This window comes from Portunus trituberculatus, chromosome 17 (genome assembly GCF_017591435.1).
Source record: "Portunus trituberculatus isolate SZX2019 chromosome 17, ASM1759143v1, whole genome shotgun sequence".
In the NCBI taxonomy this organism is placed as follows: Eukaryota; Metazoa; Arthropoda; class Malacostraca; order Decapoda; family Portunidae; genus Portunus; species Portunus trituberculatus.
The window spans coordinates 24,381,567-24,402,874 of NC_059271.1; the positions used below are offsets into that span (position 1 = coordinate 24,381,567).

At 37.6% G+C, this 21,308-nt stretch overlaps 1 protein-coding gene across 1 annotated transcript in view; it reads right to left on the reverse strand.

Annotated features, from left to right (window-relative positions):
- The window catches only part of LOC123505243 (nuclear receptor coactivator 5-like), a 53,979-nt gene that overhangs the window by 15,017 nt on the left and 17,654 nt on the right, over positions 1-21,308 (reverse strand). Inside the window, exon 7 of the mRNA XM_045256452.1 lies at positions 4,094-4,293. Within this exon, the coding sequence (XP_045112387.1) occupies positions 4,094-4,293 (200 nt within the window). The remainder of the gene's footprint in view (positions 1-4,093; positions 4,294-21,308) is intronic.

A 21,308-nucleotide genomic window follows, 5' to 3' on the forward strand; every position in this document is an offset into this window, starting at 1 on the left:
CAACATCCCCCATGATGGGGAGTAGCCAAGTTGGGACGCCTCCATACACAACTCATACACACACACACGCGCATACACACACACACACACACACACACACACACACACACACACACACACAAGCACTCCCTCACATCCCACCCTCTAGGCCTCAAGAGGGAAAAGGACCGATTTTCACTGACCACGTTGTGCGGGGGTCAGCTGTGCAGCAAGCAATCCTGGGTCTCTCTGCATCAGGCAACGACAGTAGAACTGGTCTACCCCAGCAGCACCATAAGAAACACATCTCTTTCCTGCATTTGTATGCATTAATATCTTATCTCCACTCACAATTTCTCTTCCATGCTCCATGGACATCCCTCTCATCTCTAATGCTCCCTTTGCACAGTTCATTCATGTCATTCAGTCTTCCCTTTTTGTTTGGAAACAGTTTTATTCTTTATTCTATTGCCTCTACATTCCCAAAACATAAAGACATTCCCTGCCCTGTTATATTACTTTTCTAACACCAGTTCTCCTTCACATCTATTTTCTTGCTTGACCCATATAGGTTACTCCATATATATTCTTCATATATATATATATATATATATATATATATATATATATATATATATATATATATATATATATATATATATATATATACACACACACACACACACACACACACACACACACACAGGTAACTCTCGATTTACGCGTTTTTGTTATAACGCGACCGAAAAAATATCATAATTAATTTAATTTGTGCGATCGGTTTGCTTATATGCAATTTGGCCCAACCGCATTTTCAAACTGAGTGCCACACGCAATTTCAAACTGTGTGCCACAGAGTTCCGCAGCTGGCCGATAGGTGGGAGCTCTGGGGCGGATCCAAGAAGCAGGTTGTTATCTATGTTGGTACAGACAATCTCCATAGCAACCTCCTGCTCACATACCAACCTTCATAAAATAGCATCCACAAAGATTCGTTGCTGTTGGCAGGTGGAGGTTGGTAGCCCGCTTAGAAGTGCTCATTGGTTCCCAGGAGCTGGATCCAAGAAACTTTAACAACATCACAGCAACCTCCTGCCACGAAATGGCATCCATGAACGCTTGGAGGGACAGTAACGAGGTTACTATGAGATTGCTAATAACACCACCTCTCCAGGTGGTGTTACTGTCTTATATATGCATTTATGTTCACAAAACAACATTTCTAGTAGCTTTTTCATAAACCTTGCCCCCAAAAAAGGATTGTTTTGTAATGCACAAAGTGAAATCTTCCATGGAATACCAAAAAATAAAGCAGAGATGAGATCACCCGCAGACGAGGCGGAGACTCACGGCGACTCGGCCGCTTCTTCTTCTTGTGACCATTTTAGCTTGCGTGTTGTCTTTCACCACGAAATTTATGTTTCCACTCCTCTATTGCCTGCTATAATGGATATCATATCTTAGTATTCATATACACTCATGCCATGAGGATAACCTTGACACCGTGGCAATGAGTGATAGTGAATTACTAATGAAATACCGTGGTATTTCATTAGTAATTCATTAGTGAGTGTTTTCTTTACGAATTCTTTGTTTTGTTGTTTTCTCTTATTATTTTTTGCTTCCTCTTATTATTTCTTGCTTTTCCCTTTACTTTAAATACACTTCTAGTATTTAGAATGGTAAATAATAAAAACATGTTAATTTAGCCAAATAGATAGAGTATTTTGTACAATTTTTTTTGGACCACATTCTGCATCCCCCCTATTATCAATTGTTTCTTATGAAAATTACATGTTTGTTTTACGTGAATTTCGATATACGCGATGCCTCTTGGAACGCATCTATTGCGTAAATCGAGTTACCTGTATATATATATATATATATATATATATATATATATATATATATATATATATATATATATATATATATATATATATATATATATCCATGCAAAATGCATTTGATCTCTTCTCCCTCACTTCCATAACTGAAGTTTCAGCCCCATATGGATGGTACCAGTGTTGCCTCACACAACTTTCTTGCATTCATTCCTAGCAATACACAATGAAACAATATGTATATCCCTTCAAATCTGTACAGCTAAATAAATTCCCCACTTCATCTTTACATCTATTCCTCTATCCAAAGCAACATGTGATCCTAGATATCTAAGTCTTTTTCCTTAAAGACTTACCATTTGGAACCACCTTTATCCACTAACCATTACCAGGTAATGGTCAATCCTGCTTTCACAACACTCACATTAAAATATTTTCCTAACAAAATTAAGGTCACCACATATTCCACCAATGCTCTTTCAATGAGCCTTCCATCCCTTTGTATCATTCAAACACACAAGGTCTGCCCAGAAAGTATCCAGCAATTATCAATATTTGTATAACTGGTCATGCAAACCTAGCAGAACTAACAGAACTTGACAAATGATAACAGAAGACCTTATGGCAAATGCTTGAGCACCCATAATCCCATAATCATTTACCTGCTAAACACAACTGAGTGAAGGTGTGTACTGTGTCACCATCACATAAACAATGAGCGAGTACATCAGCAAATCTGTATAAAATTTTATTGCAAACTTGAACACTCTGCAGCAGAAACATTTTATATGACTGTGAAGACTGCAATCAATAAAGATCAGCTATTGACAGTCTAAAAATTAGATAATGATCTTGGTATACCACGGACAAATGTTTTAAGGAATTTGACAAAAGATCTTGGCATGACAAGCATGGCAGCAAAATTCATCCTGTGTCATCTGATGAGCAAAATAAATTTCATACCAAAATTTTTATAAGACTTACTTAAACTGCAACAACTGACTCAAATTTCTTAATACAATTAGTAATTGCAGATGAGTTGCAGGTCTACAGCTATGATCTAGAAACAAAAGCCCAGTCTATCAAATGAAAGTCACCTGCATCTCTACGTTCAAAGAGGGCATGACAAAGTCTAAGCACTGTTAAGGTCATGTTGAATGTTTTTTATTTTCAGCACATTGTCCATCACAAGTATGCTCCTCAAGGCAAAACAATAATGAAGGAGTATTACAACAAAATTCTTTGCATTCTAAGAGATACAGTGAGAACATAGCCACAGCTGTTGGTTAGTAGAGACTGGAAGCTTCATCATGATAATACACCTGCCTATTCTGCATGTGTCATGCAAGGACTTTTGCCAAAACATTCCATCACACAGCACCCTGTAACTTATGAATTTTTCATTAAAGGAAAAATTTCAGTCCACAGATGAAATTAAGAAGAATGTGTTAAGCCAGTAGATGATCACAAAAAGGGAAATTGTTTTGAAATGTGGAAGAGATGCTTGGAGAAGTGTTCAACGTCCAAGGGTGCCATTGTCCTAGGTTATCAACATTTCTTAAAATTATAAATGGCAGAATACTTTCTGGACAACCTTCATACATATGAATACCTAATTAAAGTATTTTAAATAAGTAATTCTTGTTCAGTGCACAAAATCTATAATTTTTGCCCTATTCTCATTCATATATATATAGATAGATAGATCGATATATGTAGAGGCAGATATCACAAAGCTATTATTGAAAGGCTAATATTTTATTACAAAATATACTATATAAAATATGGGGACATGAGCAGCTCTGAAACAAAATAAGTGAGTGAAATTTTAGTAAAATCATGTTATAGACAGGAACAGCAACATTGTTATGATTGTATGACATAGTGAAGAACCATTACCTTAGTCATATTCTAATCTGAGATATCAAACAGACTGAAAAGAGCCATCATTCTAAAAACAAAACCTAGGTGAAATTTAATAAAATAAAAGATGTGATGCTGAGAAAAGCATCATTGGTAACTCAGTTAATACAAATACTAATCAATCATATAATAGCAAAATACTGTTACCTAGCTGTACTACAAGGAGTGTGTCTGACAGTGAGCAACACGTAAGAGAGAGAGAGAGAGAGAGAGAGAGAGAGAGAGAGAGAGAGAGAGAGAGAGAGAGAGAGAGAGAGAGAGAGAGAGAGAGAGAGAGAGAGAGAGAGAGAGAGAGAGAGAGAGAGAGTAAACAAGGCAAATTTCTCTACAAACATGTTGAACCATACCTTGTGGACTGCCGTGGAGAATGTTGAGGGTGAGGGAGTGATGGCTCTCATTTTCAGCTGTGACGAAGATGGCATAGAGACACCTGCGCTGACTGAGGTCAGTCAGCACCTGTGATGGGAGGATGTCTGGTGGAGGGAACAGCAGATCCACCATCATGTTGAAGGACTTCAGCTGTGCCTCAATACTTTCTGCATAATCTCTGTGAATAGTGTAAAGACACTTACTTATATGAATCAAACATTAATGTGTGTGTGTGTGTGTGTGTGTGTGTGTGTGTGTGTGTGTGTGTGTGTGTATTTACCTAATTGTATTTACCTAATTGTAACATACGGGAAAAGAGCTATGCTCGTGTTGTCCCGTCTCCATATCTATTAATGTCCAGCTTTTTCTTAAAATCATGAATATTCCTTGCGTTGACCACTTCCACGTCTAAACTATTCCATGCTTCCACCCTTCTATGAGGGAAGCTATATTTTTCACATCTCTCCTATAAGTGGCCATTTTAGTTTTTCCCATGCCCTCTCGACATTCTTCCATTCCACATACACAGATCTTCCCTATCCATTTTTCCATGCCAATCATCACTCTGTATATTGCTATCAGGTCTCCCTTTCTCTTCTGTTTTCCAGGGTTGGAAGTTGCATTCTTTTCAGTCTGTCTTCATAAGTCAAATCTCTTAAGTCAGGCACCATTTTCGTTGCAGCCCTCTGTACTTTCTCTAGTTTCCTTATGTGTTTCTTTAAGTTCGAGCCCACTGTATTGTTGCATATTCAAGCCTCGGTCTTATCATTGCAGTAATTATTTTCTTCATCATTTCTTCATCTAGATATACGAACGCCACTCTTATGTTCCTCAATAAGTTCAATACTTCTCCAATTATTTTGTTTATATGTCTCTCTGGCGATAGGTCATTGGTAATTGTCACCCCAAGGTCTTTTTCTTCATGACTGGTTTTATGTCTTCATTTCCTATCTTGTACATACTCCTGATTCTTCTTTCACTCTTGCCAAACTCTATTTTCTTGCATTTTGTCGTGTTGAACTCCATTTGCCATGTACAGCTCCATTTCCATATTCTGTCCAAGTCTTCCTGGAGTAGTTCGCAATCTTTGTCACATCTCACTTTTCTTAACAATTTTGCATCGCCTGCAAATAGGCTCACATAACTGGACACCCCATCCACCATGTCATTTATGTAGACTGCGAACATTACTGGTGCCAACACTGATCCCTGTGGAACTCCACTCTCCACCAATCCCCATTCTGATGGTCTGTCCTTAATTATTGTTCTCATTTCTCTTCCTACCAAAAGTCTTCCATCCATTTTAGTAAACTGCCATGCACTCCTCCTACCATTTCAAGTTTCCAGATCAGTCTCTGGTGTGGTACCTTATCAAAGGCCTTTTTTAAATCCAGATATATTCCATCAGCCCAACCATCTCTTTCCTGTATTACATCTATCACCCTCGAATAGTAACATATCAGGTTTGTCGTGCATGAACGCCCTTTTCTAAAACCAAATTGACACTCACAAAGTATGTCATTTTTCTCCAAGAAGTCTGTCCATCTAGTCTTCACCACCCTCTCACACATCTTAGCTACCACACTTGTAAGTGACACTGGTCTATAGTTCAATGGGTCTCTCTTGTTACCTGATTTATAGATTGGGACAATGTTAGCTCTTTTCCAGTCTTGGGGCACTACACCTTCCCTTAATGAGGCATCAATTACTTCACAAACTTTTTCTGCCAATTGCTCCTGCATTCTCTTAAAATCCATCCTGATACCCCATCAGGTCCCACAGCTTTTCTCACTTCTAAACTCCCCATCATGTTCTTGATCTCCTCCACAGTTACTTGAAACTCCTTCATAATCCCTTTCTGTTCCATTACCAGTGGTTTGTCAAAAGCAGTCTCCTTTGTGAATACCTTCCGAAAGCATCCATTCATAGCCTCTGCCATTTCCTGGGATCTTCACTGTATACTCCATTTACTTCTAAACTTTCAATACTTTCTCTATTTTTGATGTTGTTGTTCACATGTCTGTAAAAAGCCTTGGTTGGTCTTTACATTTATCAATTATATCCTTTTCTTGTTTCTTTCTTTCTTCTCTTCTAATCAACACATATTCATTTCTTGCTCTTTTGTAACTTTCCCACTGCTTAATCCGTCTTTTCCTTCTCCACCTCTTCCATGCATCCTCTTTTCTTGTTCTAGCCTTTTCACATCTATCGTTAAACCAGTCCTGCTTTCCAACTTCTCTATGTTGTCTTATTGGTACAAATTTTTCTCACCTTCTTTGTATATTTTTATAAATTCCTTCCACTTTTCATTTGCTCCTTAGCACTCTTGAATTTCATCCAATTTGTCTCTTGAAAGAATTTCTTTAGGTTTCCAAAATCTGTCTTGGCATAATTCCATCTTCCCACTTTATATTCTTCATTTCTTCTAGATTTCTCTTCGTCTATCACCTTGAACTCCAAAACTGCATGATCACTCTTTGCTAAAGGGCACTCCACCCTCATCTCCTCAATGACCATTGGCTCTGTACTAAAGACCAAGTCCAGTCTTGACGATGCTCCTCTCCTCCAAACCTAGTATCTTCTTTGACCCACTGAGTTAACACATTTTCCATTGCCAGTGTCAATAGTGTATTTCCCATGTTGTCTCTGATCCTTCCATTGACCAGTCCTCCCAACACACCTCTTTACAATTAAAATCTCCCATCATTATAGTTCGTTCACAGCCACCCAACATTTCTTCCAGACATGTTCCTGTATCACTTATCATTTCTTCATATTCCTGTACTGACCATGCATTTGTCTTAGGTGGTACGTACACCACTATGTAGTGCCTCTTTTTCCTTCATTAGTTTCTGCTCTGATCTTTAGCACTTCTGCCTTTCCCATACCTTTTTCACTTGATCCACCTTTATATCTTTTTAACCAGCAACATCACTCCTCCTCCCATCTTACCTACTCTATTTCTTTTCCAAACGTTATATTTCCTTCTCCAACCTTCATCAGGTCTTCTCCCTCTCTCAGTTTTGTTTCAGTAAGACCCACAATATCTGGGTTCTTGTCCCTCAAGTAATCGTTGAGTTCTAAAATCCCGATATCACTCCATTTATGTTGGAATACATTACATTTCGCTCATATGTAAGTTTCTTTAGTCCTTTCTTGCTGTACTTTTCTGGGTTATGAACCACTTCCTCAGTCTCATATCCAAGATTCTCCAGAAAAACTCTTTCTTCTCTTCTTCTGTCCTCTCTTCATTTTTTCAAAGCCTCCTTTCTCAACTCATTTAACATTTCTCTTTCCTTTTCACCGAGATCTCTTCTCAACCAAATCTTCCTTGTTGTTTCCTGCTGGGCTAGCCTCCATGACTTCTCCACCAATTCATCTACATCCTTTTGTGACTTAAGTTTGATTCTTATTGGCCTCATACCTTCTCTTGTGATGTGTGTGTGTGTGTGTGTGTGTGTGTGTGTGTGTGTGTGTGTATTCACCTAGTTGTAATTTTACAGGGCCTGGGTATCATACTGTGTGGCCCGTCTCCATATCTACACACATCCAACTTTCCTTTAAAACTATGCACACCTCGCTGACACCACCTCCTCACTCAAACCATTCCACACCTCCACACATCTTTGTGGGAAACTATATTTCTTCACATCCTTCAAGCATATTCCTTGGCTATCTTTTTACTATGCGATCTTGTAGTTCTATTTAAGTTTTCCTCTCTCAACATCATTTGCTCATTATCCACTTCATCCAGTCCATTCAACAGTTTATAAACCTGTATTAAATCTCCTCTTTCTCTTCTTTGTTCCAAGGTAAGCAAATTCATTTCTTTTAATCTCTCCTCATAGGTCATTTCTGCCAATTCCGGAACCATTTTTGTTGCCATTCTCTGCAATCTCTCCAACTTCCTTATATGCTTCTTTTTATAAGGGGACCAAACCACTCCAGCATATTCCAATCTTGGTCTAATTACCATACTAATTAATTTCTTCATCATATCTTTATCCATATAATGGAAGGCTAATCCAATATTTTTATCAAATTATACGTTTCTCCAAACATCTTATCAATATGAGCCTCAAACTGCCCATGGTCTTGTATTATCACTCCCAAATCCTTTTCCTTTTCCACCTTTTTCAACACTACTTCTTCACCCATCTTATATGACCCTCTTGGCCGTCTTCCACTCTTCCCATCTCCATCACATGACTTTTGCTCAGATTAAATTCCATTTGCCACCTCTTGCTCCACTCCCAAATCTTATCCAGATCTGCCTGTAAAATTTCACAATCTTCTTCACTCTTCACACACCTACACAACTTCGCATCATCCGCAAACAAATTAATATAACTGTTTACTCCTCTGGCATGTCATTAATATATACAAGGAAAAGTATTGGTGCCAGCACTGAGCCTTGTGGGACTCCACTCTCCACCACCAACCAGTCCGACTTTGCATCCCTTATTACCGTTCTCATCTCCTCCATCTCAAGTAGTTTTCCATCCACTTTAACACTTTTCCTTTCAGTCCTCCATAAATCTCTAATTTCCATAACAGTCTCATGTGAGGTACCTTGTCAAAAGCTTTCTTTAAATCCAAATATACACAGTCCATCCATCCCTCTCTCTTGTATTTTGTCAACCACTCTTGAATAAAAGCTCAGTAGATTTGTTACACATGACCTCCCTTTCCTAAAGCCAAATTGATGATCCGATAATAACTTATGATCCTCCAGGAACCGTATCCAATATTTCTTTATCACCCTCTCACAAATCTTACCGACCACACTTGTTAGAGACACAGGTCTATAGTTAAGAGGCTCTTCCTTACTGCCTCCCTTATAAATGGGCACCACTTCAGCTCTCTTCCACTCTACTGGTACTTCCCTGTTTCTAATGAACACCTTATAATATCATATAATGGATCAATCAATTCTTCTCTACACTCCTTCAATAATTTTCCTGAAACTTCATCTGGTCCCATCGCTTTATCATCTTTAAGTTCCTCCAACATTTTATATAACTCCTTTTAGGTATCTTAATGTCATCCATGTGCACATTTCCTTGTACATTCTGAGGCTTTACAAACATTGTTTCTTCAGTAAATACTTGCTGAAACCTATTATTTAGCAATTCCGCTATATTCTTAGGGTCATCTACTATCCCTTGCTCTCCTTTTAATCTTTCAATGGACTCTCTTTTAAGTTTACCATTTATGAACCTGTAAAACAATTTTGGATGTTCCTTACTCTTGTCTACAATATCTTTTTCAAATTTTCTTTCTTCCTCCTCCTTACCCTCACATACTCATTTCTCGCCACTCTATAATTCTCCTTATTTAGTATATTCCTGCTCTTTTCCATCTTTTCCAAGCCACATCTCTCTTTTCCTTAGCCTTAACACAAGTTGCATTAAACCAATCCTTTCTTCCTTCCTCTCTCGGTTTATACTTTGGTACAAATTTCATAACTCCTTCTTTATAATATTTCATAAAAATCTCATATTTTTTTTGCACTTCTCTGATTTGTAACATCTCCTCCCAATCTAATTTTCTGAAATAATTTTTCAAACTTTCTGTGTCCATCTTTCTATAATTCAATCTACCACTCCTGTATGTCTCGTCCTTCCTTCGCTGTGTTGTTGCTATCTGCATTTCCATAACCACATGATCACTCTTTCCCAAAGGACACTTGTATTGTATATCTCCACATAGGTACACTTCTCTTGTTAACACCAAATCCAGTCTAGCCGGTTCATCATCTCCTCTATATCTAGTATTTTCCTTCACCCTCTGTTCCATCATATTTTCCATCATTAGATTAAGAAATCTCTCTCCCATGCTTCCTCTCCAACACCACTTACTAGATTTTCCCAATCCACCTCCTTACAATTAAAATCTCCTACTAGTATCACCTTTCTTTTCCAGATAATACACTTTCCAAACTCTGTAAAGTATCCTTGATCATATTGTCGTATTCCTTAATGTCCAAGAATTTGTTTTAGGAGGTACATAGGTCACCATGATTATTAATTCTTTTCCATCACTTTTTATCCTTATGCTTATCACTTCTGTTGTTCTTCCCATACCAAACCTTATCCACATTTATTTATTTCTTCGTCATAATCATAACTCCTCCTCCACCTTTACTCTCTATCCTTTCTCCATATATTATATTTATTATCCAAATTTATCTTTGTTTTTCATGCAATTTTGTCTCAGTCAAACACACTATATCAGGCTTCTCCACCATCATATAGTCTTGCAATTCCAATCTACTTGACAGTATCCCATCTATATTAGTATACATTACGGTCCACCCACTGCTCCTCTAGGGGTTCCTCCGCATTCCTTCTTTCCACATACCACTTTCTGACTCTCTCTCCTATAACTCTCCAAAAACTTTTCTTTCCTCCTCAGACCGCTCATCATTTTTCCTTCTCGCCTCTTCCACCAATTCCTTATATCTTCTCTCTTCCTCATTTCTATTCTTTCTCACAAACACCTCTTTACAACCTTCTATCTCTCTTAACTTTGATGTTCTATATAGGATATCCTCCGCAGATTGTTGTGACTTCAGTACTACTTTAATCGGTCTGCTCACTCCTCCTTATACGGACCCAGTCTATGGATCTCTTCCACTTCTTCTTGTAGGTCTTTTTTCATCATCATTTAGATTTTTGAACAGATCTCTTACCGTTTTTAATTCTTCCTTAATTCTCTTAGGCTTATATGTTATATTTTGTTCTTTCATCCCAAATATTAACACACTCTTCTTCTTTTCTGCTATTTCCTTATCAATGTTTCCTTATTCTTCATTACATTAACCAGTTCCTTGGACCTTTCTTTTTTGTCTTCCTTCAACTGATCTTTAATTATTTCTTGTAATCCAACCATCTCTGCTTCCTCGACTCAGTCCATTGTGTTTTCTTCAGTTCCCATTCCTTTCAAACCTTTCATTCTGCTCACTAATCATTTCCTTAAAGTCATCTTTCTCCTTTACTACTCTCTCCATTTTCTCCTCCAACCGTCTCTTGTATTTTTCAACCTCCACTCTCAAGTGTGCATTCTCATCCACCAATCGTTTTTCATTTTCCTCCAGTCTCTTAACTCTTTCCTTCAAAGCCTTTGGAATTCTCTATCCTGCTCCTCCTCACTCCTCTGAACTTTTAATTCCTTCACCAACTCCTCAAATCTCTTCTCCAACATTACCAATCTACCTTGCATTGTTGCCCTGTTGAAGATGGACTCATGCTTTGACTGGCCACTTTCGGCTTTGCTCCTGGGCCTCATCAACATATTTTGAATTTGGTAATTTATTTCACCGGTCTATCCATTTTTTTTTACTCTTCCTGGGAGCATGTGGGTGTGTGGTCACTGGGGGCCAGGCCTGGTAGCTACGTGTGTGTGGTGGGATGCGTTGGCGGCTGCTATGGCTGGCCTTTGTGTGGTTCCCGCCTGTCGTTTGGAGTGTGGAGGTTCTCACACCTCCGATCACTCCCATGTACACGCCACCAGGCTACGTTCACTCTGTACACTCGTTCACTCACTCTGGTTGCCCCTCAATACCAATAACATTCTCACTCAAGCACATTGCTTAGCGTGTGGAGTGTTAGTTAGATGCCACCTGAGCAGGAGGCACGTCCGCCTCCATGGAGCGTGGTGTGTGTGTGTGTGTGTGTGTGTGTGTGTGTGTGTGTGTGTGTGTGTGTGTGTGTGTGTGTGTGTGTGTGTGTGTGTGTGTGTGTATTTACCTAGTTGTATGTTACATGGTTCGAGCGGGGCTCATAGTGACCTGTCTCCATATCTACATTTATCTAACTTGTGTGTGTGTGTGTGTGTGTGTGTGTGTGTGTGTGTGTGTGTGTGTGTGTGTGTGTGTGTGTGTTTACATGTATTTACCTAGTTGCATTGTATCATTGTACAGGGTCTAGGGGCTCATTGTGTCCTGTCTCCATGTCTCCATTTATCCAATTTTTCTTTAAAATTATACACATTATGTGCTGTAACAACTTCATAACTCAATGCATTCAACTTTTTCACCATTCTATGTGGAAAACTGTATTTTCCAATATCCTTCTTCTTTACATGTCCTCTTGTCCTTCTATCTTCTTCCATCACCAGCACCAGGTCTTCCTTGTCTATCTTTTCAATGCCATTGACTATCTTGTACATTGTTATTAGGTCTCCTCATTCTCTTCTTTCTTGTAAGGTTGACAGTCCCATTTCCTTCAGCATTTCTTCATAAGTAAGGTCCTTAAGTTCTGGCACCATCTTTGTTGCAATCTTCTGAATCCATTTTAATCTTCTTATATCTTTTTTAGAGCTTGGAGACCACACCACAGCTGCATATTCCAGCTTTGGATGTATCATGCTTGTTATTATTTTTTTCATCATATCTTTGTCCATGAATTGAAATGCCACTCTTATATTAGTCAACATTTTATATGCTAATTTGAATATCTTACTTATGTGTTTTTTGAGGTTCAGATTTTCCTGTATAATCACTCCCAGATCTTTTTCTTCTTTAGTCTTCATTATTTGTTCCTCTCCCATCACATAATTCCATACCAGTCTCCTCTTATTTTTTCCTAGTTCCATTATGTGACATTTCTTGGCATTGAACTCCTATTTCCACTTCTTACTCCACTCATAGATTTTGTTTATATTTTCCCGTAACAGCAAACAGTCCTCCCGGGTTTTGATTACTCTTAGCAGCTTTGCATCATCAGCAAACAAATTAATATAACTGTTTATCCCATTGTGAATGTTGTTTACATAAATCTGGAACATAATGGGGGCTAACACTGACCCTTGTAGCACTCCACATGTCACTTTACCCCAAGATGAGTATGTATCTCTGATCACAGTTCTCATCTCTCTGTCCTTCAAATGATCTCTTATCCAGTCTAACAAAGTTCCTTGCAGTCCCCTATGTTCTCTAGTTTCCAAAGTAGTCTTCCATGAGGGACTATTTCAAAAGTCTTTTTTATGTCCAGGTATACTGTGTCTATCCATCCATCTCTACTTTCCAGTCTTTCTATTACTGTTGAGTAGAAACTTAATAAGTTCGACACATGATCATCCCATTCTGAATCCAAATTGTCTGTTCGATATAACTTCTTGTTCTTCTAGATGTTTAACCATTTTCTTTGATAACTATTTTACACAGCCTCCCCATAACACTTGTACGTGACACAGGTCTGTAATTTAATGGCTCAGTTGTCTTTCCTCCTTTAAATACAGATATTATGTTGGCTCTCTTCCATTCTAGTGGAACTCTCCCTTCATTTAATGAACTTTTAATCATTTCCAAAATTGGATCCAACAGTTGCTCTTTACATTCTTTTGACACCAAGACTGATACACCATCTGGCCCCATTGCTTTTCTGACATCCAACTTATCCAATCATCTTCCAATATCCTCTTTGTGCACTGTGATTGTGATCTCCTGTAATCCTTGCCAATGCAATGTCCTATTAGGTTCTGTGAAATCTTCTGCAGTGGACAGTTTTTAAGCTCTCATTCATTATTTCACACATTTCCTTCTCTGTTTGGTATATCTTCTCTCCTTTAATTATTTCTTTATTGTTTCCTTGTTCCTCGTTTTGCTATTTATAAACTTGTAGAAAAGTTTGGGTTCGTCTTTCCTTTTATGCACCACATCTTTCTCAAAGTTTCTTTCTTCCTCTCTCCTTACTCTAATATATTCATTTCTTGCATCCCTATACTGCCATCTGTTATCATTTCCCTGTTTTATGAGTTTCTTCCAAGCTTTATCTCTTGCCCTTTTAGCTTCTGTGCATCTAGCATTGTACTAAGCGTGTATATTTTTCTTAACTCTATAAATAGGTATGTATTTCTTTACTCCTTCATTATATTTCTGTATGAATATTCCATATTTTCCTTGTATATTCCTTCCATACATAATGTTTCTACATCAAATATCAGCAAAAAATTTTCTTAATTTTTCAAAATCTGCTCTTGCATAATTTACTCTCTCTTTTTTTGTAGTCATCTCTGTATCTTATCCCATCCTGCTCCTGTATTTCTAACTCTGTCACATGATCACTTCTTCCCATTGGACTAAGGTTTTGTATTTCTTTACTCCTTCATTATATTCCTGTATGAATATTCCATATTTCCCTTGTATATTCCTTCCATACATAATGTTTCTACATCAATTATCAGCAAAAATTTGTCTTAATTTTTCAAAATCTGCTCTTGCATAATTTACTCTCTCTTTTTTTGTAGTCATCGCTTTATCTTATCCCATCCTGCTCCTGTATTTCTAACTCTGTCACATGATCACTTCTTCCCATTGGACTAAGGTTTTGTATGCTAGGAGGGAGTTCTAGCTTCTTTGTGAATACTAGGTCAAGCAATGATGGTTCTTCTTCCCCCCTGTACCTTGTTGATTCCTCCACCCACTGATTCATTGCATTTATCATAGTCAACTGTAGCACCTCACTCCATTGTCCAGCATTACCCACTGCTTCCATCTCTCTCCAGTTTATTTTTTTACAGTTAAGGTCTCCAACTAATAGTATTCTTCCATCTCTTCTTATCATATTATCTAAGCACTTAATCATCTTTCTTTATATCTTTATGTTCCTCAATTCCCCATGTATTTGTCTTAGGTGGCACATATGTAACTATGATTTTCTTTATTTTTCAATTTCTGTTTTGATTGTTACTCCCATTACTTCCACCATGCCATCACCATATTGCACATCCTCCACACACATATTATCACAAACCATTATTAGCACTCCTCCTCCCTCTTTACCCTCCCTGTCTCTTCTCCAGCAATTATATCCCTCCTCTTTAAAGTTAACATGGATCTCTTCTTTTAGTTTTGTTTTAATGAGGCACATTACATCCGGCACTTTTTCTATCAAATAATCTCTAACCTCCAAAACGTTGAATAAGAACCCATCTATATTAGTATAAGTCACTCTTAATTTCTTACCTCCTCCATGATCTTCTTCTGTAGCTACCATTACTTTAGTCTCATATCTACAACCCTCCGGGAGAAATTCTTTTTTCAATTTCTGTCCTTTTCTCATTTTTTTCCTTAATTTCATTTCTTAGCACTTTCTCCTTTTCCCTCTTTTCCAGGTTCATCTCTTTTTCTCCATATATCTTTACATTCAGTATCATCTGCCAGATTCCCTTTCCTTGTCATAATTTCCTCCACTGCCACCTGGGATCTCATTTTCACTTTCAATGGTCTCTTACCCCCTTCACTAAAGTTTCCCAACCTGATCACTTCCTCCACTTCCTGGTCCAACTCCTATATGCTGCCCTGGACCTGTTTAATAATAGTTTTGGTCAATTCTCTCTCTTCATGCTCTCTCATGAACTTGTTTGGATTCTTTTTTCTTTCATCCCAAAAATTAAGAAACATTTCCTCTTATCCACTGTATCTCTCACTAGATCTTTTCTCCTTAATTACTTGTATAACAGTGTCCTATGCTTCTTTCCTGAATTTGCCTCCTTACTACCTCTGAAAATTTTCCTTTTTCCTTTTTCTGTTCCTGTTTTCATGCAATTCGTAATTCCTCCACCTTGTTTTCACCCATTCTATTTTTTACTCTGTCCTCGATCCCATCCTGCACTTTTTTCTGTAGGCTCATTAAGGAGTCTTCATAGTCATGACATGTAGCCTTTAGTATATCATTTTGTTTCTTATCTCCTGTATCTCCTCCTTCATTTCTTGATTTATTACCCTTACTTTCTCACATTCCTCTAACCTCAGTTTTAGTTCTGTGTTTTCTGTTATCAGTCTGTCCTGCTTGTCCATTAAACTTGACATCACCTCCTTCTTATCTCTCTTTCCACGTTTAACAGCCTCCTCATATTGCCTCTTTCCTCTCTAAATCCAGAGAAGTCCTTATCCATATCATTATCAGTCAATCTCCTTGATCCAACAGGTGTTTCAATAAATTGCAGGTTTTCACAACATGGTGTTTGATATCATACATCTGGCCGTGCCACCTAGCTCTGCCTCTTTTAATTTTTCCATCTATACAATTTCCAAATCTTATTTATGATGGAGACAGGAGAACCCTATGGCCCCCTATCCCCCTATACGTACATCTAGGTCAGGTTCCAACGCCTGCTGAAGTGCTTTCCTGTGTGTGTGTGTGTGTGTGTGTGTGTGTGTGTGTGTGTGTGTGTATTTACCTAGTTGTAGTTTTACAGGGCCTGGGCTTTATGTTCGTGTGGCCCCGTCTCCATATCTACACTTATCCAATTTTTCTTTAAAACTATGCACACTCATTGCTGACACCACTTCTTCACTCAAACTGTTCCACGTCTCAACACATCTTTGTGGAAACTATATTTTTAACATCTCTCAGACATCTTCCTTTCTCAGCTTTTTACTATGTGATCTTGTGCTTCAAATGTCATATTCTTCTCTCAGGATCAGTTTCTCATTATCCACTTGGTCCATTCCGTCGATCAATTTATAAACTTGTATCAGATCCCTCTCTCCTTCTCTGTTCCAGGTTGGTAGATCCATAGCCTTTAGTCTCTCCTCATATGCCATCCCTTCAAATTCTGGAACCATTCTTGTAGCCATTTTTTGTAGTCTCTTCATTATGTGTTTCTTTTTATGAGCAGTCCCCACTACTCCTGCATATTCCAATCTGGGTCTTATTATAGTACTTATCAATTTCTTCATCATTTCCTTGTCCATGTAGTGAAATGCTACTCCAATATTCCTTAGCAAATTATGTCTCTCTGAAAATTCTATCAATACGGCTTACCGGTTGATTGTTTTCTTCCATCGTCACTCCTAAGTCCTTTTCCTTTTTACTTTCTCCAGTTCTACTCCATCTCCCATCTTATAGATTCCCACGGGTCGTCTTTCACTCTTTCCCATTTCCATGACATGGCTTTTGTCCACATTGAATTCCATTTCCCACTTTTTACTCCATTCCCAGATCTTATTTAAGTCTTCCTGCAGTATTTCACAATCCTCTTTTTGCTTTATAACTCTGCACAGTTTCATATCATCCGCAAACAGATTTATGTAGCTGTTCACTCCTTCTGGCATGTCGTTTATATATATGAGGAAAAGTATTGGTGCTAATACTGACCCCTGCGGCACTCCGCTTTCTACTGCTCTCCACTTGGACTTCATATCTTTAACTAGTCCTTATTTTTCTCCCCCTCAAATAATTTTCCATCCATCTCAATGTGCTTCCTTTTAAGCCACCCTTCTCCTCTAACTTCCATAGTAATCTTGCATGTGGCACTTTGTCAAACACCTTTTTAAATTCAAATAAATACAGTCAACCCATCCCTCTCTCTTGTACTCTATCAACTATTCTAGAGTAGAAACTCAATAAATTAGTTACACACGACCGACTTTTTCTAAAACCAAATTGGCTATTTGATATTAATTTGTTGTCTTCAAGAACTCGATCCATTGTTTCTTTATTATTCTTTCACACATCTTGCATATTACACTAGTTAGTGATACCGGTCTGTAATTTAAAGGTTCTTCCTTCCTTCCGCTCTTATATATGGGAACCACCTCAGCTCTTTTCCATTCTACTGGTACTGTTCCATTTTCTATTGAGCATTTTATGATGTATATAGGACTTGCTAGTTCTTCCTACATTCTTTCAGTATTCTGCCTGAGACTTCATCCAGTCCCATTGCCTTTCTTCATCCAATTCCTTCATTAACTCTTTTATTTCAAGCTTGGTTACTTTAATCTCTTTCATATAGATTGTCTCTATTACCCTGTGGCCTTTCAAATTTGGATTCCTTAGTAAAGACCTCCTGAATTTATTATTTAATAGTTCTGCCATACTTTTGGGTCTTCCACCATCCCGTTCTCTCCTTTTAACCTTTCTATTGTTTCTTTTGCCTAATTTTTCCATTTATGAATCTGTAGAACAATTTTGGTTGCTCCTTACATTTTTCGACAATGTCCTTTTCATAGTTCTTTCCTCTTCCTTCCTCACCTTAACATATTCATTTCTTGCTGCCTTGAAGTTTTCCTTATTTACTGGATTTCTATTTCTCCTCCACCTTTTCCATGCTCCATCTCTTTTCTCCTTTGCCCTAACACACCTTACATTAAACCAATCTTTCTTTCCTTCTTCTTTAGGTCTATATTTGGGACATATTCCTGACTCCTGTTTTGTATATTTCCAAAAATAAGTTATATTCTCTTGCACTGTCTCTGAGTTTTCCATCTCCTCCCACTTAACATATTTAAAGTAGTTCTTGAGATTCTCAATATTAGCCTTTCTGTAATTTAATTGGTCTCCTTTATATGAATTGTCTCTATCTTCCTTTCCCTCTTCTATATCCATTTCTATTATTATATGGTCACTCTTTCCCAATGGGCACTTATATCTTATATCATCGTTAATTTGTATACCCCTTGTAAAAACTAGATCCAATCTCGCCGGCTTGTCGTTTCCTCTGAATCTTGTGTTTTCCTTTACTCTTTGGTCCATCATATTATCTATCATTAGGTTCAGGAATCTTTCTCCCCAGGCTTCTTCCCCATACCACTTTCATAATTTTCCCAGTCCACTTCTTTACAGTTGAAATCTCCCACTAATATAACTTTTCTCCTTTCTTCTATGATTCTCATTAGACTCCTTATTGTGTCATTTATCATGTCTTTATATTCTTGATTGGTTCATGAATTTGTTTTTGGTGGCACATATGTTACAATGATTGTTAACTCTTTTTTATTAATATGCATCTTAACATACAGTACTTCTGCTTTTCCTTCGCCCACATTCCACTTGGTTTATCACCATCTCCTTCCTTAACATTATCATGACTCCTCCTCCTTCTTTACCCCCTCTGTCTCTCCTCCATACATTATACCTATTATCCAAGGCTATTTTGATTGCCTCATTTAGTTTTGTTTCAGTCAGGCATACAATATCGGGTTCTTCTTTCTTTATGTAATTTCTTAATTCTAATTTACTTGATAAAATCCTGTCTATGTTCGTATACATCATTTATAGTCTCTTGCCCTTATCACTTTTAGTTAAACTTGTTCCACTTTTTCTCTTCCTTCTCTTTTATATACCATTTCCTTATCCTGTCTCCTAGAATTCTCCAAAAAAGGCCTTTTTTTTCCTCTTCTGACCTTTCATTATTTTTTTCCCTTACTGCTGCTGCCAGTTCGTTGTATCTCTTCCTTTCTTCCTCATTTCTATTTTTCTTTATATATATATCCTTGCAACCTTCTGTTTCTCTGAGTTTTGTTGTTCTATATAATATTTCTTCTGTTGCTGCTTGTGATTTTAGTAGTATCTTAATTGGTCTCGTTGTTCCTTCTTGATATGGTCCCATTCTGTTTATTTCTTCTACTTCCTCTTCTAAGTTCTGCCTATCTTCGTCGTTTAGATTTTTTAGTAGGTCTTTGACTGATTTAATTTCTTTTTTCTCTTCTTGGTCTATATTTTATATTTTTTTCTTTTAGTCCAAATACGATTACACTCTTTTTTCTGCAATTTCCCTAACTAGATTTTCTTTTGTCTTGAGGACTCCTATCATTTTGTTTGTCATATTTTCATCTTTTTCTTTTAGTTGTTCTTGAATCACCTCCTGAAAATCATCCTTATCTTTCTTATCTTGGACTCTCCATGCTTGTACTTCTTTCTTAATCACGTTCTGTACTCTTTCCTCTTCTTTGTTTACTAGATCTTTCAGCTTCTCTTTTTCTTTCTCAGCTTTACCGAGTCCTTCTTCCATATGCTTCTTGTAGTTAGCTACTTCCTTTTTCAGTTCTTCATTTTCCGCTCTTAGTCTAGCTTCGTTTTCTTCCACTTTTTTTTATCCTTTCTTTCAGTTTTTTTAAACTCTTTTTCCTGTTCTTCATTCTGTTTCATTCCCATACTCTCCTTTATCCATTTATCTAGTTTACGTTCAATATTCAACACTCTCTTAAATAGTGAAGTATTTGCCGTATCAAAACCTTTGAATGTGCTTACTCCCTCATCAACATATTCATCTTCTTTCATTCTTTACCTAGTCTCATACCTGCATTTAGATGGAATCTCTTCTTTACTCATGATTCTCTAACACTTGATTTCATGAAAAAACGAGTCTACACTACTCACCCAGGCCACTGCAAATACTATACAACAGGTAGTGAAGATCAGCTGATTCTCGGAGCGACGCCACTGCGTCCTTCCTCGACCGCGTCAGGTGTATTTACCTAGTTGTAGTTTTACAGGGCCTGGGCTTTATGCTCGTGTGACCCCGTCTCCATATCTACACTTATCCAATCTTACTTTAAAAGTATGCACACTCGTTGCAGACACTACTTCTTCATTTAAACTGTTCCACATCTCAATACATCTTTGCAGGAAACTATATTTTTTAACATCTCTCAGACATCTTCCTTTTCTCAGCTTTTTACTATGCGATCTTGTGCTTCTAATGTCATATTCTTCTCTCAGGATCAATTTCTCATTATCCACTTGGTCCATTCCATTGATCAATTTATAAACTTGTATCAGATCCCCTCTCTCTCTTCTTTGTTCCAGGGTTGGTAGATCCATAGCCTTTAGTCTCTCCTCATATGTCATCCCTTCAAATTCTGGAACCATTCTTGTAGCCATTTTTTGTAGTCTCTCCAACTTTCTTATGTGTTTCTTTTTATGAGGGGTCCACACTACTCCTGCATATTCCAATCTGGGTCTTATTATAGTACTTATCAATTTCTTCATCATTTCTTTGTCCATGTAGTGAAATGCTACTCCAATATTCCTTAGCAAATTATATGTTTCTCTAAAAATTCTATCAATATGGCTTACCGGTTGATTGTTTTCTTCCATCATCACTCCTAAGTCCTTTTCCTTTTTTACTTTCTCTAGTTCTACTCCATCTCCCATCTTATAGATTCCCATGGGTTGTCTTTCACTCTTTCCCATTTCCATGACATGGCTTTTGTTCACATTGAATTCCATTTCTCACTTTTTACTCCATTCCCAGATCTTATTTAGGTCTTCTTGCAGAATTTCACAATCCTCCTTTTGCTTTGACTCTGCACAGTTTCGTATCATCTGCAAACAGATTTATGTAGCTGTTCACTCCTTCTGGCATGTCATTAATATAAATGAGGAAAAGTGTTGGTGCCAATACTTACCCCTGTGGCATTCCGCTTTCTACTGCTCTCCACTTGGACTTCATATCTTTAAC